This window comes from Chrysemys picta, chromosome 5, assembly GCF_011386835.1.
Source record: "Chrysemys picta bellii isolate R12L10 chromosome 5, ASM1138683v2, whole genome shotgun sequence".
Classification (NCBI taxonomy): Eukaryota; Metazoa; Chordata; order Testudines; family Emydidae; genus Chrysemys; species Chrysemys picta.
In genome coordinates, this window is record NC_088795.1 from 144,021,698 (window position 1) to 144,046,479 (window position 24,782).

Below are 24,782 nucleotides of genomic sequence, written 5' to 3' on the forward strand. Positions count from 1 at the left end.
ATTACAAGGGAGTTAATGGGCTACTTCACCTTGACTGGTCCCCTTGAATATGTGCTAACTACTTGTGCTAAACTATCTGTTAGATCTAGTGTTTAGCTGTGACACTGTTAGTACCTTTTCAGACCTGAAAAAGAACTCTGCGTAGCTCGAAAACTTGCTCCTCTCACTAACAGAAGTTGGTCCAATAAAAGATCTCACCTCATCCACTTTGTCTCTTTTAAATAATGTGACAGCATAAGGGATTGTATAAAATCATGTGTCCCTGTAGCTAAACCCCATCACCCTGGTCCTTTTCAGGTGTTCATAGTAATAAGTTCAATAACAGATTTGCAGACCTTTGACATCTCTACTTAAAAATGACCTGACAACTTTCCAGCAACTGCTGAAAAGTGCTTTTTTGAAATGTTCTTTATACAATAGACCCCTCCCATATGATTTCATATTGTAAAGTTTGTCTTTAAGTTTAAACTAATATTTACTGAAACTTCTGTTTCTATGTGATATTGACTCTGCTTATGCATAATATGTGTTTCTTACTTTACTAATCACCTCCTTATGTGGGAAGTGTGAAACCAACCATCTTGGCATGATTTTCCTAGTTTTGTGGCTGTGTTGAATTACTTTTTAAAATGTTAGCTACATTAATTTCTTTAGTATCAGAGGGTAGCCGTGTTAGTCTGAATCTGTAAAAAGCAACAGAGGGTCCTGTGGCACCTTTGAGACTAACAGAAGTATTGGGAGCATAAGCTTTCGTGGGTAAGAACCTCACTTCTTCATCTGAACGAAAGCTTATGCTCCCAATACTTCTGTTGCTGATTAATTTCTTTGTATGCTGTGGCTTTCTGAACAATTTAAAGAGCAGGATACATCATTGCAGCTGGAATTATTTTCTTGATTTAAACACTGCAAATAAAAAAAAGTTGGGGCATATTTTTGAAAGTTAGGTTAATGCAAATATCAAGTATTTAATCATATAACTTTTTAGATAGGTTGTTTTCTAATAGATATCCCAGATTAATCCATACAGGGAAATACAACTAGAAAGTCTAGGGAGTTTTTTGAGCTGTGGAGGCTTGGCCCATGCAACATGTGGGGAAGGGGACCCCGAGTGGCTGCAACTTACAACTCCCAGGTTCAGGTCGGCGCTGCGAAGGTTTCCTGCGAAGCCAGGCAGACGGTGATGGTCAGGAACATTTCCCAGGAACCCCAGTCTGCCTGGTGGCCCCGGTCCACAGTAGCATTCTTCCTAGTCCTGCGCCACCTCCCGCTGCCTCCCCCAGGGCAGGAGCCAAAGCTGGGCTCTGGGGACAGAGGCGGCGGGCGGCATCCGAGCTCGCAGACACCTCCTCCCCGGGCGCCAACTTTCCCAGCTCCATGAACCGCAGGGCCCGAAGCAACTTTCTGCTCCCCTCTCCCCAGCGCCGGCTGCTGCTGCGCGGGGGAAGCGCCTGGCCGGGGGTGCACGGGCTGGAGAGCGGCGGGAGCCAGGAAAGTTGGAGCCCGGGGAGGAGGCGGCTGCGCGCTCAGATGCCACCCGCTGCCTCTGTCCCTGCAGATCACTGGAGCCCTCCAGCAGGGGCAGTGGCGCCGGCAGCAGTTCACCTGGAGGAGCCGCAGAACCGAAGTGCGGTGAGGGGGGAACCGTGGAGCACGCCAGCCCAGGCTGTGGCCCGGTACCCCCCCCCCGTCGGGCTCCTGCAGCAGATGCACATGCGGGCGGCAGCCCCCGTGCACCCCCCAGCTTTCCCCCTCACCGCGCTCGGGCTCTGCGGCTTCCGGGAGCAGGCTCAGGGCCCCGCGCCCCGGTGGTGGTGGCTCACATGCCCAGGAGCTGCAGAGCCCAAGTGCAGCGATGGGGGAGCCGGGGGGCGCACGGGGGGCGCCGCCCACATGCATCTGCTGCAGCCTGCGGGGAGGGCAGGGGGCGCGGCTGCTCCCTGCTAGTGGCGCCGCCGCCTTTGCAGGGCTGCTGCCCCCCTGCGCCACGCCAGCTCCTCCGTGACTGGGACTCGCCGCTTTTTGGCGCCCCCAAGCACTTGGCGTCCTAGGCAACCGCCTAGTTTGCCTAGTGGTTGCACCGGCCCTATTGTACATTACAATTGTGATGGGAGAGTGGGGATAGGGACGTGCTGAATCTGGGACACATAAGGGTGGCAGCTTGAAAGTGCTGATTGACCCGGTCTGCTCGGACTCGCTCTGTTAATATATGGGTGTGTGTGTGTGTGTGTGTGTGTGTGTGTGGGTGTGCATCCGTTTCCGGGGCTGGAGGAACCCAGGCCTAGGGAACCTAGGTCCTGCAGGATAGCGCCATTGGGAGGGGACTTGCAGAAGGGAGGAGTAGAGCTCCGTATGAAAACACACGTGACACAAGCAGTACATTGATAGAATTACAGAACCCCCCCGAAAAGTAACCCGAATAAATGAGCAGACACCAAAGTAATGGGCAGATCTGGTAACATCTGTTCTTTCCTCTCATGTTGGCACCTTTATCGTAGCCCTGACGTCTCATGTCAGCTATCGCAATTCCCGTATCTTCCAGCTTTTTAAGAAGCACATTTGTCATAGCAGCTCCTGTAGTATCATCAATGTCAATACATTCTAGAAAATGCTCTCTGACCGTTACCATTGCAGGGACATTTTCACTAGGTTCTGTTGTTGTTACAAAACACACCATTAAAGTCATTTGTTCTGTATGGCTGATGTCAGGTGTGCAGTCCAGAATAACAGAGTAACATCTTGCTGACTTCAGATCTGCCACAATCTTCTGTCTGACTTTTGTTGCCAGCAACTGTATGATCTCATTTTGAATTGTTTTTCCAAGGTGGTGGTGTGTGTACATTTCTCGGGTGGTGACTCTTCTCAGATGCTCCTGGAGCACAGCATCAAACTCAGCCATCAGCTCCACAATTTGAAGGAAGTTTCCATTGTTTGGCACATACAGCTGATCTGAAGTGCCACGCAGTGCTAGGTTTTGGGTAACAAGCATTCTCACAATGGCAATGAGCCTTTTCAGAACATTTTCCAGTGAAGAGACTCTGATGCAATCTTCTCTTGATGCTGAGCATCTATGGTGGCCTTTAACCTTAGTCTCATCTCAAGCTCTTTCCACCTATGGAATGCTCTCTGGTGATTTGCTGCCTTCTCATGGCATGCCAGATTTCTAGCCAGATTTTTCCAGGCCTTTGTTCCTGTAGTAACCAATGTGGCTGGAACATTAGACTGGAAGAGTTTGCAACAAAAACAGTATGCAGCATTCTGGGCTTTTGAGTACATAAGCCACGGCCTCTCCACTTTGTCACCATTGGGATTTCAGGCCAGTAATGTGTTGGATGGAAACTTCTATTTTCATTGTCCTTGGAGAACATGAAGTTTTTCGCTTGCTGTGGCCCAGGCAGTACAAGGAAGTCCCTCAGGCTACTGCTCAAGTGGGTCCACAGTCCTGGATCATCTAGACTTAAGGAACTAAACTCAGCAGCAGTTTCTTGCGCCTCCATCACACCCTTCTCTGATCTACACTTTTCTTCAGGAATGTGCCTGGTTACACCCATTGGAGATGGAGATATGGATGCTGCAGTAGCTGCCAGGTCACCTGCGCTCTGACTAGCTGGAAGCAGGGGCGGCTCTAGGCACCAGCTAAACAAGCTGGTGCCTAGGGCAGCAAAATGTATGGGGCGGCAAAATGCTGAGCTACCGGCTCCTGCCTGGGGGGGAAGTGGCCGCTGCCCGCAGGAGAGCGGCGTGAACAAGCCGAGGAGCGGCCCGTCCTCTGAAGCCGGGGCCGGGCCGTGCTACTGGCTCTGCCTGGGGGGTGGGCGCTGACAGCGGGAGAGCGGCGGAAGCCGGTAGCGCGGCCCTGCCCTGGCTGCAGAGGACGGGCTGCTCCTCGGCTTGTTCACGCCGCTCTCCTGCGGGCAGCGGGAAGCGGCCACCCCCCCTCAGGCGGGAGCCGGTAGCGCGGCCCAGCTCCGGCTGCAGAGGACGGGGGAACATGGCGCCCGGGCGGTCCGCTCCTCCTCGGCTTGTCCCCGCCTCTGCCTCCTCCTCTCTGCGCCGCTTCCTGCCAGGGGAGGGGAGAGGGGAGTGGAGCGGCAGCCCGGGCTGAGCCCAGCTCGTGCCAGGGCCAAGGCGAAGCCGAAGGATGAACAGGGCTGGGATCCAGCAGCAGCCCCAACCCCTGGCCCTGGGAGCGGCGGTGACCGAAGATGACTCCACCTCAGGCCGAGCCTGCCGAGAGCCCGGTATCCAGAGGAGGACTGGCTGAGCCTGCCCCGGGCCCGGTATCCGGAGGAGGACTGTCCGAGCCTGCCCAGGGCCCGGTATCCGGAGGAGCGGCCTGAGCTCACCCCCGCCGAGGGTCCGGAGGAACCGACCGATCTACCCAGCGCTCGGGGCCCGGAGGAGCCCATGATCTGGGACACGGCAGACGAGACTCAGGAGGAACAGGTACCCATGGAGGAGGAGATGGGAAGTGGCCCGGGGATAGCAGACCCCGAACCCATGTCAGTGTGTTGCGGTCAGGATCCCCACTGACTGCGCGGCAGACGGACTGCTGCGGATAGGGCCCCGGGCTGGAACACAGTGGAGTGGGTGGGCCTGTGTTCCCCCGGGTGGCCGTCTCTCCTCAATCCCTGCATAAGAGGCCTGAGGTCCGAACTGTTACTTGTGTGTTATGTCCCTGCCCAAGGGCCTGAGCTGTGAACTGTTATTAGCTTTGTAGCGGGGCGGCCTGGCTCCCAGCCGCCCCTGCGAGGGATGAGCCAGAACAGCCGCCAGAGTGGGCGGAGCCACCGCCGCCTGTCCCCGCCCCCCGGAAGTCAAGGGGCGGGACAGGAAGTATAAAGGCCAAGCCACAGCGCTCAGTAGCTGCCCGGCAGCGGGAGAGGACAGACGCTGGTGCCCGAGCTCCCGCGGACCTGAGCCTGCCCAGGGCCCGATATCCGGAGGAGGACTGGCCGAGCCTGCCAAGAGCCCGGTATCCGGAGGAGGACTGGCCGAGCCTGCCAAGAGCCCTGTATCCGGAGGAGGACTGGCCGAGCCTGCCGAGAGCCCGGTATCCGGAGGAGGACTGGCCGAGCCTGCCGAGAGCCCGGTATCCGGAGGAGGACTGGCCGAGCCTGCCGAGAGCCCGGTATCCGGAGGAGGATTGGCCGAGCCTGCCGAGAGCCCGGTATCCGGAGGAGGACTGGCCGAGCCGACCCCGAGCCCGGTATCCGGAGGAGGACTGGCCGAGCCTGCCAAGAGCCCGGTATCCGGAGGAGGACTGACCGAGCCTGCCGAGAGCCCGGTATCCGGAGGAGGACTGGCCGAGCCGACCCCGAGCCCGGTATCCGGAGGAGGACTGGCCGAGCCGACCCCGAGCCCGGTATCCTGAGGAGGACTGGCCGAGCCTGCCGAGAGCCCGGTATCCGGAGGAGGACTGGCCGAGCCTGCCGAGAGCCCGTTATCTGGAGGAGGACTGGCCGAGCCTGCCGAGAGCCCGGTATCAGGAGGAGGACTGGCCGAGCCTGCCGAGAGCCCGGTATCCGGAGGAGGACTGGCCGAGCCTGCCGAGAACCCGGTATCCGGAGGAGGACTGGCCGAGCCGACCCCGAGCCCGGTATCCGGAGGAGCGGCCTGAGCTCACCCCCGCTGAGGGTCCGGAGGAACCGACCGATCTACCTGGTGCTCGGGGCCCGGAGGAGCCCATGATCTGGGACACAGCAGACGAGACTCAGGATGTGCAGGTACCCATGGAGGAGGAGATGGGAAGTGGCCCAGGGATAGCAGACCCCGAACCCATGTCAGTGTGTTGCGGTCAGGATCCCCACTGACGATGGACTGCTGCGGATAGGGCCCCGGGCTGGAACACAGTGGAGTGGGTGGGCCTGTGTTCCCCCCTGCCACCCCGCGCCGGGTGGCAGTCTCTCCTCCTCCCTGCCTAAGGGCCTGAGCTCTGAACTATTATTTGTGTGTTCAGTCCCTGCCCAAGGGCCTGAGCTCTGAACTGTTAATTGTGTGCTCAATCCTTGCCTAAGGGCCTGAGCTCTGAACTGTTAATTGTGTGCTCAATCCTTGCCTAAGGGCCTGAGCTCTGAACTGTTACTTGTGTGCTCAATCCTTGCCTAAGGGCCTGAGCTCTGAACTGTTACTTGTGTGCTCAATCCTTGCCTAAGGGCCTGAGCTCTGAACTGTTACTTGTGTGCTCAATCCTTGCCCAAGGGCCTGAGCTCTGAACTGTTACTTGTGTGCTCAATCCTTGCCTAAGGGCCTGAGCCTTAACTGTTATTAGCTTTGTAGCGGGGCGGCCTGGCTCCCAGCCAGCAAAAGGAGCAAAAGGAGCAGCAGGCCGCACAGCTACAGCAGCAGCTCGTGGAGCAGCTGGGAACGCAATGGAACCAGCTCGTTCAAGACCTAATCACCCAGCACCAGGACTTCCAGCGGCAATGTCTCCAGCAGCTCGCAGCGGCGCTGGCCCGACCTGGAGAGGCACAGCCAGGAGGCGCAGCCGGGACCACACGGTCCAGCCCCCCGATCCGGCTGACGAAGATGGTACCCAGCGATGACCCGGAAGCCTTTCTCGTCACCTTCGAGCGGGTGGCCGCCGTCGCCGGCTGGGCCCCGGAGCTATGGGCTTCCATCTTGGCCCCGTACTTGACTGGGACGACGCAGACAGTCTATCGAGGCCTGTCGGTGGAAGCCGCCCAAGACTACAGCCAAGTAAAGGCTGCCATTCTGGATGCCCTGGATGTGAGCCCCGAGACTTTCCGCCAGCAGTTTAGGAGTCTGACCTACCCCACGGGGGCCCGGCCTCGACGGGTGGCCCAGGAACTCCGGGAAACCTGCAAGCGGTGGTTGCAGCCTGAGCGCCGAACGTCGGAAGAGTTAATGGAGCAGGTGGTGCTGGAGCAGTTCACCCACGTTCTTCCACCACGGGGACGGGCCTGGGTCCTCCGCCACCGGCCAGCAACCCTGGCCGCCGCCGTTTCACTAATGGAGGACTTCCTTGCGGCTGAAATGCCGATAGGCCCGGGAGTTCGAGTAGCCCCACCAGGGGCAGAGCACCCTAACCCCAAGAAGAAAGGGGCGCCCGCTCGAGCGGATTTACGGGTTTCCTCCCGGGGAACCGAGGACTGGACTCGTGCCCCGGTGGTGCCCAGGCGACCCACTCGGATCCCGATCCCCGCAGGGCGAAGAGACCACCGAAGTCCTCCTGGAAACCACTCTGGGACTCGGCTCCGGACGGGACGGGCAACCCTGGGGCCCTGTTTCTCCTGCGGGGAGTACGGCCATCTCCAGAGGGATTGCCCGGGATTGGAGTGTACCTTTGGTCAGGTCTGTGCAGGGGAGGCTCGTGCCCGTCCTTCTCAAGCGGCTAAGCTCACCGTACCGGTGGTCATTGAGGGATACCCGACGGTGGCCCTCCTCAACTTGGGCTGCGGACAGACGCTAGTCCGCCGACACTTTGGTCCCCCGGCGGGCGCCCGACTGGGTGAAATTCGCCTACAGTGCATCCATGGGGACATCCAGCCCTACCAGAGTACCCGGGCCCAACTGACGATTGAGGGGGTCACCCGATCAATGATGGTGGGACTTGCCCCATGACTGGCATACCCCGTGATCCTGGGTCGGGACTGGCCGGAGTTTCCAGCAATCCTCCGCTGCCACGCAGGAAACGACCCTCGGGCCATGCCAGCCTTAGAAGGGGAGGCCCCCGAGAGCGAAGGAGAGGAGAGAGAAGCCCCTGAGACAACCAGCTCGACGGGAGAACCCGAGAATGCTTCCCCAGGAGCAGGGGAGAATCCCTCACCCACCACGGACTTTTGCTGGGATCAACGGGCCGACCCCACACTTCAGCGGGTATACGAACAATTGGCCGTGTCGGAGGGGACTGTCCTCGACCCTGGTCGAGCGGCCCAGTGGCCACACTTTGAGTTGCGGCAGGAGCGCCTGTATCGTGTCGAACGGGACCCCCACACGGGGGAGACCCAGACCCAACTCCTCGTTCCCCGGTGTCATCGACGGTCCGTCATGAAGTTGGCCCACGACGTCCCCGCGGCTGGACACCTCGGTCACGAGAAGACCCTGGCCCGGATTTTGGGACGCTTCTTCTGGCCGGGGGTGTACCAGGAGGTAAAGAATTATTGTAATTCCTGCCCGGGTTGCCAGTTGGCTGCCCCGGCGCGGGCTCCCAAGGCCCCGTTGATCCCGATGCCCCTAATCGAGACCCTCTTTGAGCGCGTGGCCATGGACCTGGTGGGGCCTCTTCCCAAGAGCAGAGCGGGGTTTCAATACATCTTAGTGATGTTGGACTATGCCACCTGGTTCCCCGAGGCAATTCCCCTCCGGAACATTACAGCCCGCACGATCACCGATGAGCTGGTGAAGGTTTTTGCCCGCGTCGGCCTACCCCACGAAATCCTTACGGATCAAGGGACGAACTTTGCGGTTGCTCCGGCAGGTGTGTGAGCTTCTGGGGGTCAAGCAACTGCGGACGTCAGTCTATCATCCCCAGACTGATGGACTGGTCGAGAGGTTTAACCGGACCCTAAAAGACATGCTCCGTAAGTTTCCCCAGGAGGACCTTCGGCGATGGGACCAGCTACTCCCGCCCTTGCTCCTGGCAGTCCGAGAGGTCCCCCAGTCGTCGACGAACTTCTCGCCGTTTGAACTGCTGTACGGCCGTCAACCGCGGGGCCTATTGGACCTAATGAGGGAAACTTGGGAGCAAACCCCCTCACCGGCCCAGGGCCTCTTCAAGTACGTGATCCAGCTCCAAGAGCGTCTTAAGCAGGCTGGAGACTGGTCCCGAGAGAATTTGAAAGCCGCCCAGGAGGCGCAAGCCCAGACGTACAACCGGGACGCCCAAACACGGGACTTTTTACCCAGAGACCGGGTATTACTCCTCCTCCCCTCCAGTGAGTCGAAGATTCTGGCTCGCTGGCAAGGACCATATGAGGTAGTCCGGAAGGTGGGCCCGGTTACATATGAGATCGACCAGCCCGATCGGAAGAAGAGGATACAGCGGTACCACGTCAACCTGCTCAAGCCCTGGCGGGAACGGGAAGCGCTTTTGATTAACCCCTACCCACCAGAACCTGAGCTAGGGCCCCAGATAGCCCATACCCAGGACCCTGAGGAACCCCAACTTGGGGAGACCCTAACGGAGGACCAACTCAAGCAAACCCGGTGCCTCCTACGAGCCTTCCCTCACACCTTCACGGCCCAACCGGGAGCCACCACCCTGGTGTACCATAGGATCCAAACGGAGCCGGGGGTGGTTATTCGTGGCGCGACCAGGCCCTTGCCATATCACCGGAGATGCGTCGTGGATAAGGAGGTACGGGCGATGCTGGACCTGGGGGTGATTGAACCCTCGCACAGCGAGTGGCGTAGCCCAGTCGTGCTGGTACCGAAGCCCGACGGCTCCCAACGGTTCTGCATCGACTTCAGGCGCGTGAATGCCATCTCCAAGTTTGATGCCTACCCCATGCCCCGGATAGCCGAGATGTTGGCCCGGTTAGGAGGAGCCCGCTACATCACGACCCTTGACCTTAGCAAGGGGTATTGGCAAATCCCCCTGGAACCTACTTCCAGGGAGAAAACTGCATTCGCCACCCCTAAGGGCTTATACCAGTTTACCCGAATGCCCTTCAGTCTCCACGGGGCCCCGGCCACGTTTCAGCGCCTGATGGACCGCCTCCTCCAACCCCACCAAGACTACGCGGCGGCCTATTTGGATGACGTGGTCATTTACAGTCCGTAGTGGGAGAACCATCTAGAAAGGGTCGCAGCCGTCCTGAGGTCCCTGCGGGCAGCCGGGCAAATGGCCAACCCGAAGAAGTGCTGCATCGGCCGACAAGAAACCAAGTATCTGGGGTACGCTATCGGACATGGACAGGTAAAACCGCTGGTGGACAAGGTGCAGGCCATTGCAACCTGCCCCCCACCCGCCACGAAACGGCAGGTATGCCACTTTCTGGGGCTGGCGGGGTATTATCGACGCTTCATCCCCCAATTTGCGGCAATTGCCGCCCCCTTAACGGGGCTCTTGACGAAGGAAAGCCCACGGCAAGTGGTCTGGACCCGCGAGTGCGACGAGGCCTTCCAAACCCTCAAAACAAGCCTCTGCCAAGAGCCAGTCTTATATAGCCCCGATTTTAACCAGGCCTTTGTCCTGCAAACGGACGCTTCGGAGGTGAGCCTAGGGGCGGTCCTCTCCCAAGAGGTCAGCGGGGAAGAGCATCCAGTCCTCTACATCAGTCGGAAGCTGTTCCCCCGAGAGAAGAATTATGCGGTGGTGGAAAAGGAAGCCCTAGCCACGAAGTGGGCTTGTGACGCCCTGCGCTACTACCTCCTAGGAGCCCCTTTCATCTTGGTCACCGACCACTCTGCCCTCCAGTGGTTGGCCCGCATGAAGGACCATAATATGCGGCTGCAACGGTGGTACTTGGCGCTGCAACCTTATGCCTTCACCGTTTGCCATCGGGCCGGGAAAGACCACGCGAACGCCGACTTCCTTTCCCGCCTAGGGGGTATGGAAGAGTCTGTCCCCGGTACCCGGGAACCAGCCTTGAGGGGGGGGCCGTGTAGCGGGGCGGCCTGGCTCACAGCCGCCCCTGTAAGGGACGAGCCAGAACAGCCGCCAGAGTGGGCGGAGCCACCACCGCCTGTCCCCACCCCTGGAAGTGAAGGGGCGGGACAGGAAGTATAAAGGCCAAGCCACAGCGCTCAGTAGCTGCCCGGCAGCGGGAGAGGACAGACGCTGGTGCCCGAGCTCCCGCTGGCCTGAGCCTGCCCAGGGCCCGGTATTCAGAGGAGGACTGGCCGAGCCTGCCCCGGGCCCGGTATCCGGAGGAGGACTGGCCGAGCCTGCCAAGAGCCCTGTATCCGGAGGAGGACTGGCCGAGCCTGCCCAGGGCCCGGTATCCGGAGGAGGACTGGCCGAGCCGACCCCGAGCCCGGTATCCGGAGGAGCGGCCTGAGCTCACCCCCGCCGAGTGTCCGGAGGAACCGACCGATCTACCCAGCGCTCGGGGCCCGGAGAAGCCCATGATCTGGGACACGGCAGACGAGACTCAGGATGTCAGGTACCCATGGAGGAGGAGATGGGAAGTGGCCCGGGGATAGCAGACCCCGAACCCATGTCAGTGTGTTGCGGTCAGGATCCCCACTGACGATGGACTGCTGCGGATAGGGCCCCGGGCTGGAACACAGTGGAGTGGGTGGGCCTGTGTTCCCCCCTGCCACCCCGCGCCGGGTGGCAGTCTCTCCTCCTCCCTGCATAAGGGCCTGAGCTCTGAACTGTTACTTGTGTGCTCAATCCCTGCCCAAGGGCCTGAGCTGTGAACTGTTATTAGCTTTGTAGCGGGGCGGCCTGGCTCCCAGCCGCCCCTGTGAGGGACGAGCCCCACCCCGGAACCTCTACAGGCTCTCAACACTCAATTGAAGGGAACAAATAAGCAGGCTGGTAGCAGGGCCTGAGTGAGGGAAGATATCAGCATCTTAAGGGCCTAATTGGCTCCTCCTACTTCAGTTGACTGCCTGTTCTCCTCAAGGGGGTTCAGGGAAGCAGCAGGAACCAGGAAGCTCCCTGAGAAGCTGGTGTGAATCAATCCAGGCTCCTGGGGGTGCTGGAGAGGTACATAAGAGACTCCTCCTCCTCTCTCTCCCTGCAGCTCCTGCTGCTTTCTATTATTCCCTGTCCCCTTTTCTCCTGCCTGCCTGTTCTGTCTCTTGTGCCCTCCTTCCTCCAGCCCAGCACTCCACCATCTCTGTGCATCTCGAGCAGAGAGAATACAGATGCACCAGCAGCAGACACAATTTTCTACACTCTGGGTCCTAGTGATGCCCCCACACAGACACAGTCTGGCACCTGAGGCGGCTGCCTCAGTTCTCCTCATGGTAAGGCCAGCCCTGCTGGGGATTACAGTGGACGAGAAGCTGGATATGAGTCAGCAGTGGGCCCTTGTTGCCCCGTATCTGGGCAAGAGGGACTGAGGGGGGGGAAAGGGCTGTGACTCCAGTTTGCTCATGTCCCCCACCCCCACCTCAGTTCCACCTGCAACCGACACTATTCGTGGTGTGTGTGACCCCCGCAGCGCCTGGGCGCCCCATTGTCCTGCACACACGCAGCCAGACAGGCTCTGCCCCCAGCAGCTCCCAGTCGACAGAGAAGCCCCAGGCAAAGGGCCAGGCCGAACCGAGGGGATCCGGCGCACGTCAGGCCCTCCCCTGTGCCGGGCATGGAGCATTTCCCCGAGGGCAGCCGTCGCTCACCATGCCCCAGAGCAGGCGAGCTTCTGAGCAGCACGAGGGGCCTGTGGTTAGAGCCCATGGCTGGGAGTCAGGCCGTCCGGGGTCTCCCCAGGGAAGTGTTAATGTGCAAGGCCAGGTGTGCAAAGGGAGGCACTGAGCAGCCTGCCCCCGTCACTAGCAGTGCCCGGCTCCCGGGTCAGTGCCCAACTCACCACCCGGCAGCTGCCTGGGATGGCTGCTGGCCTCCTGCGGGGGCTGGGTTCGGCTCACGTACGCCCACGACAAGGCCGGGGAGAATTTCCCGAATGTTTTTCTGTTCGTTGTGATCACTGGCTGGGGGAGACAAATCCAACTGCCCAATGAACGCTCCAGGGGGCCTGGCGAAGTGGCTGTGAAGGGGGATTATGCCCGTTCGTGCCTTAAACAATCCCCGAGCTGTGTGCCTGCACCGGGGCTCCCACCCCTTCCCTCCCACCCCTTCGTTCCTCTCTATCCAGCTGACACCTGCCCCCTCTGGGGTCTCCCAACCCCTCCTGCTGCCCAGGGTTCCCCTCCCATCCCAGGGCTGGGCCCCCTGCCCTGCTCCTTGCTGGGGATGGTGAAAGAGTAGAGGAGGAATAGGGAATCCAGGAAGTGCCCCATGGAGTCGAGGAGCTTCCCGTGGGCTTGGTCCCAGCCGATGGTTATTGTCTTTTGTTCCCAGCAGCGTGGGTCAAAGGCCCCGGATACAGAGCGGCTGTCTTCTCCCGCTGGGGAGGTACCGCGCTGGGCAAGGGGACGAGAGTGACGGGACCACTGCAGTGCGAGCTGCTCTGGGTGTGGATCTGGGGGAGGGGGAGACGCTGATTGTAACTATGCTGGTTCTGGTGGGACCCAACTGAGAGTGCCAATTCAGGACAAATTGCTCAAACAGGGCAGTTACAGCCCAAGGCTGGGGGTTTTCCACCTCTAAGGCAAACCAAACCAGCCAGACTAAGAGGACTTTGGTTTCACCCCACTGGCTAACCACAAGTCACACAAGCAATTCCCTTAGACACTCCAGTTTCCCAGTATCACCACCAGTGCCACTCGTTATGGGGACAAATGGTTATGAAAACCAATACCCCAGTAAAAGAAAAAAGGTTCTTCTGATCCCTAAGGACCAAGCCACAGACCCAGGTCAATATACAAATCAGATCTTACCCACAAATCACGCTGTTGCCAATCCTTTAGAACCTAAAATCTAAAGGTTTATTGATAAAAGAAAAAAGATAGAGATGAGAGCTAGAATTGGTTAAATGGAATCAATTACATACAGTAATGGCAAAGTCTTGGTTCAGGCTTGTAGCAGTGATAGAATAAACTGCAGGTTCAAATCAAGTCTCTGGAATACATCCCCCGCTGGGATGGGTCCTCAGTCCTTTGTTCAGAGCTTCTGTTTGTAGCAAAGTCCCTCCAGAGGTAAGAAGCAGGATTGAAGACAAGATGGAGATGAGGCATCAGCCTTTTATAGTCTTTTCCAGGTGTAAGAACACCTCTTTGTTCTTACTGTGGAAAATTACAGCAAAATGGAGTCTGGAGTCACATGGGCCAGTCTCTGCATACTTTGCTGAGTTACAAACCGTATTTGCCTTCTCTCAATGAGTCCATTGTATAGCTGATGGTCCTTAATGGGCCATCAAGCAGGCTAGGCAGAGCTAACACCAACTTGTCTGGGATGTCACCCAGAAGCATAGCATAAGTTTGCCATACAGACAGTACAGAGCCAATATTCATAACTTCAACTACAAAATTGATACACACATATAGACAGAATAATCATAACCAGCCAACCATAACCTTGTCTTAGACATCTCATTTGTCCCCCTTTATACACGATTTGGTGCCACTACAGGACTTTGGTTGCTTCTATATGGTCCCGGTTCAAATCAATAACGTGACACTGATCCACAAACATCTGCCATCCCCTTCCAGACAGGATCACAGCCCATTAATCTGGGGAGCTGCTGAGAGCGTGGGGCATGGACCTCCATGGCCAGCCTGTCGCCAGCTAGGGCTGGCGTTTAAAGAGGCAGCGTCTGCCTAGTGAAGCCCCCTGCCCTGCTCCTCAGCCCCTCTACCTTGAGCCCCTGCGAGAGATTGTCTCCCCCCGTCCCCAAACCATACCTGGTGCTCCTCTCGCAGGGCAGGGCTGATGGGTGGGTGCTGAGGTAGCTGGGAGTGGGGGTGATGAGATGGCAGGGCGGTGGGTGGAGGCGTGACAGGTGTTTGCCAGGAGTCAGTGAGGGTGGGGGTAGTCCAGTGCAGCGAGAAGCCAGGGGCACTGCGGGAAGTGGCCGGTGGATCAGGAATGTCCCAACCCGCTCCCCTGATTTAATCTCTGTCTGCTCTAGTGTGCCTGGGCTGAGCGGCCCCATGGCCCCGTACCGCATCCGGCAGTACGAGGACGGTGACTACGAGGCCGTGTGCACCATGTTCGGCCATGGGGTTATGGAGCACACTCCTGCTGCGTTCATCTACATGCTGAAGTGTCCCCAGACCCAGCTGCACTTCCTGGGCCTGTTCCTGGTGGTGCTCGCGGCCTCCGGGTCCCTCCTGGTCTCCCTTCTGGCTCTCCTGCTCGCTCTCACTGGGGCCTGGTTTTGCATCTGGTCTCTCTGGACCGATTACATCCAGCAGTCTCTTCACAACAACCTACTGGACATCCGGAGAACCTACCTGGAGGCAGCAGACTCTTGTCTCTGGGTGGCAGGGGCTGAGGGGGCGGTGGTGGGTGCGGTGGGGGCTGTCCTGCCGGAGTTCCCCTCAGAAAGGGGGCACGCCCTGGAACTAAAGCGTATGTCCGTGGAGAGGTATTAGGGGGCTTATTCCTTCACCCTCTCACTTTCCTGGTCCTGCTTGCATGAACAGAGAGCAACAATACACGAAGTCCGAAGATGCAAACAATTCAATGTTTATAGGGATGAACTTCCAGCAAGCAAGTTGATTCCAGTTTCCTTCCTCAGCTCTGACACCACAGAGCCTTGCCTGTGTCCCTGTTCCCATCCCCTGTTCCCATTCCCCCCACCTTACTTCCTGATTGACTGCAGACTATATAGTAAAACTTGAGTTCTGTTTAGCTATACCTTAACCAATCATTTTCCTGAAATGTAACTAACCAATCCTAACATACTGTAACATGGTTATTTAACCAATTATATCCCACCACCTTAATTGGTTTACACCCAACAAAATTAATTATACAGCAGACAGAAACAATCACAGAACCAGACAGAGATTATACAGACAAACAATAGGGAAGTGGAGACTACAGTGATAGAACAATACAGAAATGAGGATTTGACATCCCAGCTATTGATAAGTGAGTTCTTGCCAGACAGGATCCAATCAAACTAAGTTTCCTTTTACATCTTCTAGGCTCTTCCCTTTCTCTGGAGGTGATGGGAATATCAGGACAGGATTGTATTCCTAACAGCCCAATAGCACCTTATTTCCATGTGACTGGTTTGGAATGTGAGGATATGACCGTTCACTTCCCAGTTTATGGCTGCCTCTGCTGCTTAGCCGAAGGCCTTAGCCTAAGAACCAGGCCTCAGACTGTCCCTTACACAGACAGACAGTGATTTTGATTCTTTCTTTTATACCTCTATAACTAGCTTAGTGATAAAAATACACCTAAATTCTTAAAGTGTAGGTCTTTGCAGACAGGCCTGAATATCTCTATCCTAACAGGAGGGAGCACCGGGGCCGGGGCATCACCAGGGCGCTCTGCAGGACGGTCATCCGCTTCGCCCAGGAACGCAGGTACAGTGCAGTCGTGCTCTCCACCTCCATGGTTCACTACTCGGCCCAGCAGCTGTACGAGAGCATGGGCTTCCGGAGGGTCTCGCAGAGGTCCCCATCGCTCCTCACCAGCTTCCTGCAGTTCTCCGTCTTCTATTACCGATACGAGATTCCAGGGTCTCGCTGAAGGCTCAGGGGGGGCGATTCTTCCCCTGCCTGCTCAGCCGCTGGGAGCTTTGCCTGGCTTGTTAATTAACTCCCAGCAAGTTGCTACTTTTTTACCTTTTGGGTTAAAAAATAAACTGAGCTTGGAGGAAAAGTCTCACGTGCGTGACACTGTTCTTGTGCTGGCTTGGGATTATTGTTCCCCCAGGGGCTCCCCCTTCCCCACAGCCACCTGGGTCCCCTGGATCTGAACTTCACCCCTGGAGCTGAGCCGGCCGGGATCAGACTCACCCACATTTGCTCAGTGGTTCCTAGATGGTCCCGGACCCCTAAAGAACCAGGCGACCCTGGCAAGGAAACCTCCGTGAAGGTTCATTTGAATTTTCACCCACTCTTCTTTGACACGTTCGTGTCTCATTCCTGTCACCCACAGAAATGTCCAATCCTTGGATCTTGCCAATTTCTTCACCCCCCACAACATCCAGTAGCAGTGAGTTCCACAGGCTGGCTATGTGTTGTGTGGAAAAGGCAATTCCTTTGCTAAGTTTACAATGTCCCACCTTTCGCTTTCGCTGGCTGTCCCCTTGTTGGTGTATCCTGAGACAAGGAGAACAGAAGCGCTGGATCTTCGTTCTGTAGCCCATTCGTTCTTTTATTCATGTTGAGCACATCACCTTAGAAAGGAGATGGATAAGAGTGAACAAGCCCAGGCTCGTTGATCTCTTCATGGGACAGTTTTTTCCAGGCCCTTGTTGGTCCCCGTTGCCCTCCTCTGAACCCGCTAGTTGTGCAATGTCCTTTCGGAGCCGGACCCTATCCAGATCGACCTCTCTTTGCTGGCCCATGTGGGCCGGGCACGTGGCAGCCCTGGGTGCACATGCTCACTTGCTCTTGCTTCTCGCAGCCCAGAGTCCTCGGCACCTCCCCGACAGCCCCGCTCGCTCACCCGTGTCCAGGCAGTGCGAGGTGTCTCGATTGCAGCAGCAGCCGTGGCAGGAGACGAGCGAGGGTGTGAACGCCCCGCTTGGCCGGAGCACACAACTCTGTCTGGGGGTTCGTGTCCTCAGCGCTATGGGCACAGCTGGGCGGCTGGTTCCCAGGGCAGTCGACGGAGACGTGCTAGCTCTGATTTGAGCTGGCGGGCTAAAAGTAGCCGTGTGGCTGCAGTAGCTCAGGCTAGCCGGCTGGGCACATACCCAGGGGAGGGCAGCTGAGACTGGACGTGGGCGGCTAGCCAGAGCTATGGGTCTCCTAGAGCGGCATGACCCCAATGGCCTGGTGTGCCAGTGCCATGCAGCACCCCAGAGCCCCCACACCACACAGGGGCTGGGAGGTGCCAATCCGTTGGGGTCCTCGGCTGGGTGGTGCCGCCCAGGGGGAAAGCCCTGCACTCTTGTCACCAGACAGCAGCCAGGATTCTGTAGGATCAGATTCTCCCCAGGGACTCCTGCAGCCGCTGAGCCGGGCCCCAGGGGCTGGTGGAGAGCAGGCCCCGCAGCGGGAGGAATGCCTGGTTTTAATCCTGTCCAGCTCAAGGCTGCACGGTGCAATGGTTAGGGCGCTAGCTTCGGATTGGGGCGATGCCAGTGCTATGCCCTGCTCCGCCACAGCCTGCCTGGGTGCCCTAGGGCCAGTCACTTAGCCGCTCTGTGCCTCAGTCCCTGACTGTGCTGGGGCGAGCAGCCCTGCCTTGCCTACAACGGGGTGTGAGGACAGAGATGCTATTATTAAAGGGAAATCATGCCTCACCAATCTACTAGAATTCATTGAGGTGCTCAACAAGCATGTGGAAAAAGGGGATCCAGTGGATATTGTGTACTTAGATTTTCAGAAGGCCTTTGACAAGGTCCCTCAAAGGCTCTTACGCAAAGTGAGCTGCCGTGGGATAAGAGGGAAGGTCCTCTCCTGGACTGGTAACTGGTTAAAAGATAGGAAACAAAGGGTAGGAATAAATGGTCAGTTTTCAGAGTGGAGAGAGGTAAATGGTGGTGTTCCCCAGCAGTCTGTACTGCCCCCCCCCCTCAGGTTGGGCTTGCTTCCAGCTATACAGTTCTTGGGGTCTGTTTCCACTGTAGCAGTCACCAGGACCCCAACTTCCATCTCCAGGATCCATGTCTCTGTGCCCCTCTTCCACTCCATAACAGCCAGTTCCTGCTTCTGGGTCTCTATTTGTGCTTCTCTCTGGGCCTCAACTGCTTTGTCTTTTAAGTTCAGGGTTTGCTGGTGGGCAGCCATTTGTCTCGCTGCTTCTACCTCCATGGCAGCCTTTTCCTGGGCAAACTGCACGTCAATTTCCATTTATCTCCCCTTGAGACTGTCACTCGATGGGCTGGGATACCACAGAGAACCCCCTCATGTCAGAACAGGCGTCCCTACACTCCTGTCAGCACAGACCCAGAGGTTGGGCCACACCCGTCTGCAGTTCACTGGAACTGAGATTCACTCAGCCCAGGGGCTTCTCAGTTAACAGGGACTTTCCCAGGGCCCAGTGTTCAGCCTTTCTGGGCAATCTGCAACCTGTGCAGTTCCAGCTTCTTCTGAACTTCACTCTCACTCATATTGCTTCCTTTTCTGTCCCTATATCCCTCACCCGAAATAAGCAAACAGAAAATAACAAACCAGTAACCAGTTCATCTGCTCTCCGGCCACCACACTTAAAACTCACTTTAAATCACTACCAGTGTCTCAAAGCAATCAACTGTGCACAGATCCTGTTCGACTACACCATTGTGATGGGTTCAGTCACAGAGACCCCCTTGGCATTGCCACCTGATGTGCTGGGACTGCCTCCGAGCCCGTTTTCCCTGCCAGCTTGGGACTTCAGTACCCTGCCTGCTGGAGCCAGACACGCTAGCCTGCGGCAAACACAGACCCAAGTCTGAACCACGTCCCCCACAAGCTGCAGGCTTAACTGAAAACAGCTTAAGAAGTGCTCCTGTCTCCAGCACCCAGACACACAGCTCCCAATGGGGTCCAAACCCCAAATAAATCCATTTCACCCTGTATAAAGCTTATGCAGGGTAAACCCATAAATTGTCCGCCCTCTATAACACCGATAGAGAGATATGCACAGCTGTTTGCTCCCCCAGGTATTAATACTTGCTCAGGGTTAATTAATAAGCAAAAAGTGATTTTATTAAATATAAAAAGTAGGATTTAAGTGGTTCCAAGTAATAACAGACAGAACAAAGTAAATTACCAAGCAAAATAAAACAAAAACATGCAAGTCGAAGCCTAATACATTAATAAACTGATTACAGATGAAATCTCACCCTCAGAGATGTTCCAATAAGCTTCTACCACAGACCAGACTCCTTCCTAGTCTGGGCCCAATCCTTTCCCCTGGTACAGTCCTTGTTCCAGCTCAGGTGGTAGCTAGGGGATTTCTCATGACTGCAGCCCCCTTTGTTCTGTTCCACCCCCTTATATGGCTTTGGCCCAAGGCGGGAATCTTTTTTCTCTTTGGGTCCCCATCCCTCCTTCTAAATGGAAAAGTACCAGGTTTAAGATGGATTCCAGTACCAGGTGACTTGGTCACATGTCCTGTGAGACCCCCAAGCCTTCATTCTTCCCGACCTGTCTCACAGGAAGGCCTGCAAGTAAACAGAGCCTCTACAGTCAATTGTCCTGTTTGATGGGCGCCATCAAGATTCTAAACCACCATTAATGACCCACACTTTGCATAACTACAATAGGACCACAGAGGTATACTTCATATTCCTAGTTATAGATACAAGAGTGATACATTTACACAAATAGGATGAACACACTCAGTAGATTATAAGCTTTGTAATGGTCCCTTACGAGAGACCTTTTGCATGAAGCATATTCCAGTTACATCATATTCACTCATTAGCATATTTTCATAACATCACATGAAGTGCAAGTCACACTTATGTTCTATACTAAAGGGTGGGAGGTGCCCAGACACCAGCGCAATGGGGACCAGCTGAGGATCCTAGACAGGGCCAGCCCCAAACCTCGCGGGAGGCGGAAGCAGGCAATGCCAGCACCCCGCAGGGGCTGCGAAGCGAGGGCAAAGGTGCTTCACCCACCTCCGGGCAGCATGCACAGGGGCAGGGGGCTGCAGGGGCGCCAGGTGGCTGCTGATACACCAACGAGCTGGGCCCAGACGAGCCCGGGAGCGTGGTGGCTCTGCTTTACCCCCGTGCGTCCCATCGAGGTCAATGGGAGTTAGGCACCCAACCGGTTTAACCTTTGTAAACATGCCCCGGTGTTACAGCAGCACACTATGATCCTGCAGACATCCCCGCCCGGAGCTCAGGAGAGCGGCTGGGGGGCTGGCTACGGGCGCAGGAGTCGAGGGGCTACGCCCACCACGGCTGGCTCAGCGGGGAGCAAAGGAGGGACTTGAAACCCGGGTTCAAACCGTGAAGCTGGCACGTGCACCCCTCCCCCCTCCTTCCACTGGATGAGGTGCTGGCCCATGGGCCTCCCAGCCCCAGCCCCCTAAAGGCAGGCAGGGTTCAAAGCCAGGGTGGGGTTGAGCTGTTCCCAACACAGTCCCTGCCCCTGGCAAAATGCATCCTGCCCCCTGAGGCCCCTGGAGCTATATGATTCGGCCCATGGCATCCAATTCAACCCCTGCTTTCACGCCGTTCGCTTCAGCAAGCCTCGGGCATCTTGGGGGCGCAGGGGCTCGTTCTGGTCAGAATTTCAGGGGCACAGGGATGGATCTGGGCATAGCTTGCCCAGCCTTGCCGAGCCAGTGTGCAACCCGTAAATCGCCAGGCAGGCATTGGCAGAGCTCGGGCGGAACCCAGGGCTGGGCTAGCAGGGGCTGTGGGTCGGGAGTGAGGGGCACTGGCAGAGCTGGGGGGGAGCCCAGGGCTGGGCTAGCAGGGGCTGTGGGTCGGGAGTGAGGGGCACCGGCAGAGCTGGGGGGAGCCCAGGGCTGGGCTAGCAGGGGCTGTGGGTCGGGAGTGAGGGGTCCTGGCAGAGCTGGGGGGAGCCCAGGGCTGGGCTAGCAGGGGCTGTGGGTCGGGAGTGAGGGGCACCGGCAGAGCTGAGGCGTGGGGGCTGTTTCAGTTCTCTCTCTCCACGGCTGTAACCTGGGCTCTTTGCTCCATGTGTCCTCGGTGCCAAGCTGTGACGTTATTGACATAAACTGGGACCATATAGATCATTGTTGCAACCAAGGTCCTGTAGTGGCACCCAAATCTTGTATAAAGGGGGTCAAATGGGGTGTCTAAGACAAGGTTATGGTTTACTGGTTATGATGATGCTGTCTATATGTGTGTATCAGTTTTGTATTGAAGTTATGAATATTGGTTCTGTACTGTCTGTATGGCAAACTTATGCTATGCTGCTGGGTGACATCCCAGACAAGCTGGAATTAGCTCTGCCTAGCCTGCTTGATGGCCCATTAAGGACCATCAGCTATACAATGGACCCATTAAGAGAAGGCAAATATGCCTTGTAACTCAGCAAAGTATGCAGGAACTGGCCCATGTGACTCCAGACTCCATTTTGCTGTAATTTTCCACAGTAAGAACAAAGAGGTGTTCTTACACCTGGAAAAGGCTATATAAGGCTGATGCCTCATCTCCATTTTGTCTTCAATCCTGCTTCATACCTCTGGAAGGACTTTGCTACAAACTGAAGCTTTGAACAAAGGACTGAGGACCCATCCCAGCTGGGGATGTATTCCAGAGACTTGATTTGAACCTGCAGTTTATTCTATCGCTGCTGCAAGCCTGAACCAAGAACTGTGCCATTACTGTATGTAATTGATTCCATTTAACCAATTCTAACTCTCATCTCTACCTTTTTCCTTTTATGAATAAACCTTTAGATTTTAGATTCTAAGGGATTGGCAACAGCGTGATTTGTGGGAAAGATCTGATTTGTATATTGACCTGGGTCTGGGGCTTGGTCCTTTGGGATCAGGAGAACCTTTTTTGTGTATATTGGGATATTGGTTTTCATAACCATTTGTCCCCATAACGAGTGGCACTGGTGGTGATACTGGGAAACTGAAGTGTCTAAGGGAATTGTTTGTGTGACTTGTGGTTAGCCAGTGGGGTGAAACCAAAGTCCTCTTTGCCTGGCTGGTTTGGTGCCTTAGAGGTGGAAAACCCCCAGCCTTGGGCTGTAACTACCCTGTTTAAGCAATTTGTCCTGAATTGGCACTCTCAGTTGGGTCCCGCCAGAACCGCATCATCACACAAGCTGCCAGAGGCGCTGCCCAGGCCGGGGAGGAGAGAAGCCAAGAGCCCAAGGAACCAGGACCCCCCTTTCCTGGCACATCCTATTTCTCCTACTAGCTCAGCAGCGGAGCTCTCTCCTCCCGGTGATGCTGCACCAGCCCGGTCCAGCCCCCCCTTCCCCAGGCCTCGGAAGCTGCCACCTGGCACCAGAAGCCAGGCCCAGGCCGGGCGCCCGTCTCCTCAGGCCCAGCTCTGCTGGCAGGTACAATGGGTGGCGTGTTGGGCCCTATTGACACAGGGCCGTGGTGCTGGTCCGTACCTGGCTGCCGGTCGGTGGGCAGGACGCTGGGCCGGGGCTGTTTGCGTTAGCGACGCTCCAGGGACTGGGCACAGAGCACCCGCAGTGCGCTGGGGTTCCCACCCGCTCCGTTTGTGTAGGAGCCAGGCTGGGCTGCCTGCCAGTGACTGAGACTCTGTGCCCTCGGGTGGCAGAATGGGCGGGGGATCTCAATCCTTATGGTTTAAGGTTTCCCCGCTTGAATCCCAAAGCAGATCTGAGATGAAGAAGGATCGTGTCCCTGGGTTTTTATACATTTCCAGCAGCCTTTTGGCCTGAGAAAACAGTAGGCTCAACTTTCCTTCTCCTAAACATCATGACAATTAGCACAGGGTAATCTATCCATTAAACAGTTCAGATCCAGGTTACCACAACCTTCAAAGAGACATAGAGACAATAATACTATTTCCCTCAAGTGTCTTCCTAAATGTTAATATTCCTTTTTTGATCTTTGAATCAAAGCTATAGCAATAGACAAGACTTGTTTGCTTACATCACAAGCCCTGAGCAAACACCTCCCCTTCTATCTGTAACAATGCGGCCTGCATTTCAAAGCTCCATTCATTTACCTGTCTTCCTAACCAGTCTCTACAGTTCAGCCATGGGTCAGGTCAGTCGGTGAGTTAATTAACTCTTTCTGGCCCTGTCACCTTTCAATGAGATATTATATTACACTCATAAGGTCACACCCCCAATGCAAAATTGATGCAGGAAGGGATGACAAACATCACTGAGTGCATCCCTAGAGCTCCCCATCTTAGGTTCTGTCTCACTAGGGCTTGTACTGGGTTAGAAGCCGTATTAGTGTATAACAGAAATGGTTTACCAAAGTCATGTTCAATAACATGATTGAATCTCTTTACAAACTTAAGGTAAAACTTGGCTAGAACAATAGTGGATTGGATCTGCTCTTGCAGCATGGTTCCTGTATGTCTCATGTGATCTTGCCAAGAGCTAAAGAAAACAGCTACTTTATCCATACAAGCTCTGGCAAATGTCTGGAACCCAACTAACATTAAGTCAATGTAGATATTAATGTTGTCCATAGTACGGGAATCTTGGCATTTAGCCATGAAAGCAATAAGCTAGCGTGCCTCAGTTTCCCTTCTTATACAGGGCATTAGGTCTGGAATGTCTTTTCTCCTGTGAAAAGTTCCAATACTGTTTACAGGCACTAACAGTCAACATCAGTATTACAAGGCCTTTTAACATAAGGTGTGTTCTTATGTATCACTTTCAACATGTTCAAGGGATTTTCCAAAAGATTAGGCACATTGTACATTTTTACAGTTCTTGGTAATAGTGACACATTAGTTAAAAAATTACCATTAGCAAGAGCAACAAATCCATTGAAAGTGTCCATTTGCAGTCATGTTTGTCATGCCACACCTTTGACTCAATACCATTGGCGTTTTGGGGTTTTAGGACTATCCTGTGGCTTCCCTTTGCAAAATTCAGTTTACTCTTTCCTCCTTGTCCGGAAGGATCAAAGTCTGATTTCTTTTGCTTAACAGAATTCACTGGCTGATTGGGTGTGCTCTCTTTGCTAATAGCTATTAGCAAATCTTTCTTCTCCCTGCCACCCAGGTAATTTGCAAATTTTCAGCTGCTTCCAATTTCAAGGCTCGTCTTAAAGAGAGACCACACGAATCCAAAGAGTCTGAGGGTGAGAGTTGGCTTGCTCTCCCCAACAGCCTTAAGCATTCAGCCATAAAACTGTTCTGCTCTGAAACACCAGTAACCAAATCTGTCCTCAGACCCTGAAGCACAGACTGCTCACACACAGAATTAGCATGGAGACAGTCCTATTCCAACACCATTGTCTTCCCAACAAGCTGGCCACACACAGCCACTTGGTTATAGGGCTGCTCAACTTTCTTAACAGCTTTTACTCCATCTGAGACCTTCTCAGAGCTACCCACACTGGATCTCTCAAAAGGAAAGTCAGTGGATCCATTCACAAGAGAAAATTTCTGGGTGTTAGGAACTGAAACTTCCTGGATTAAATCACTTTTAAACCCTTTAGCTGTAGCAAGCTGCTTGCACAGATTACCATGAGGATTCCTTTCCCTAGGAGCTTTTCTAAGCCACAGTTCACCCCTCACAGAAATTCT

At 55.6% G+C, this 24,782-nt stretch overlaps 2 protein-coding genes across 2 annotated transcripts in view; one reads left to right on the forward strand and one right to left on the reverse strand.

The window, feature by feature from the left end:
- Window positions 1-24,782, reverse strand: part of LOC135984057 (N-acetyltransferase 8-like) — a 436,601-nt gene that overhangs the window by 375,333 nt on the left and 36,486 nt on the right. The window lies entirely within an intron of this gene.
- On the forward strand, window positions 12,826-20,250 carry LOC101946587 (N-acetyltransferase 8-like). Its single transcript, XM_065598465.1, has 2 exons — window positions 12,826-15,065; window positions 15,949-20,250. The coding sequence occupies exons 1-2, from the start codon at window positions 14,443-14,445 to the stop codon at window positions 16,181-16,183; spliced, it is 858 nt and encodes a 285-aa protein (XP_065454537.1). The 5' UTR covers window positions 12,826-14,442; the 3' UTR covers window positions 16,184-20,250.

What these genes read in the sequence shown, in the direction of transcription:
- LOC101946587 (XM_065598465.1), top strand. Translation starts at nt 14,443, where the DNA reads ATGAGATGGCAGGGCGGTGGGTGGAGGCGTGACAGGTGTTTGCCAGGA. An exon ending in AAGCGTATGTCCGTGGAGAG is followed by an intron (nt 15,066 to 15,948) that starts GTATTAGGGGGC and finishes TCCTAACAGGAG; the next exon opens with GGAGCACCGGGGCCGGGGCA.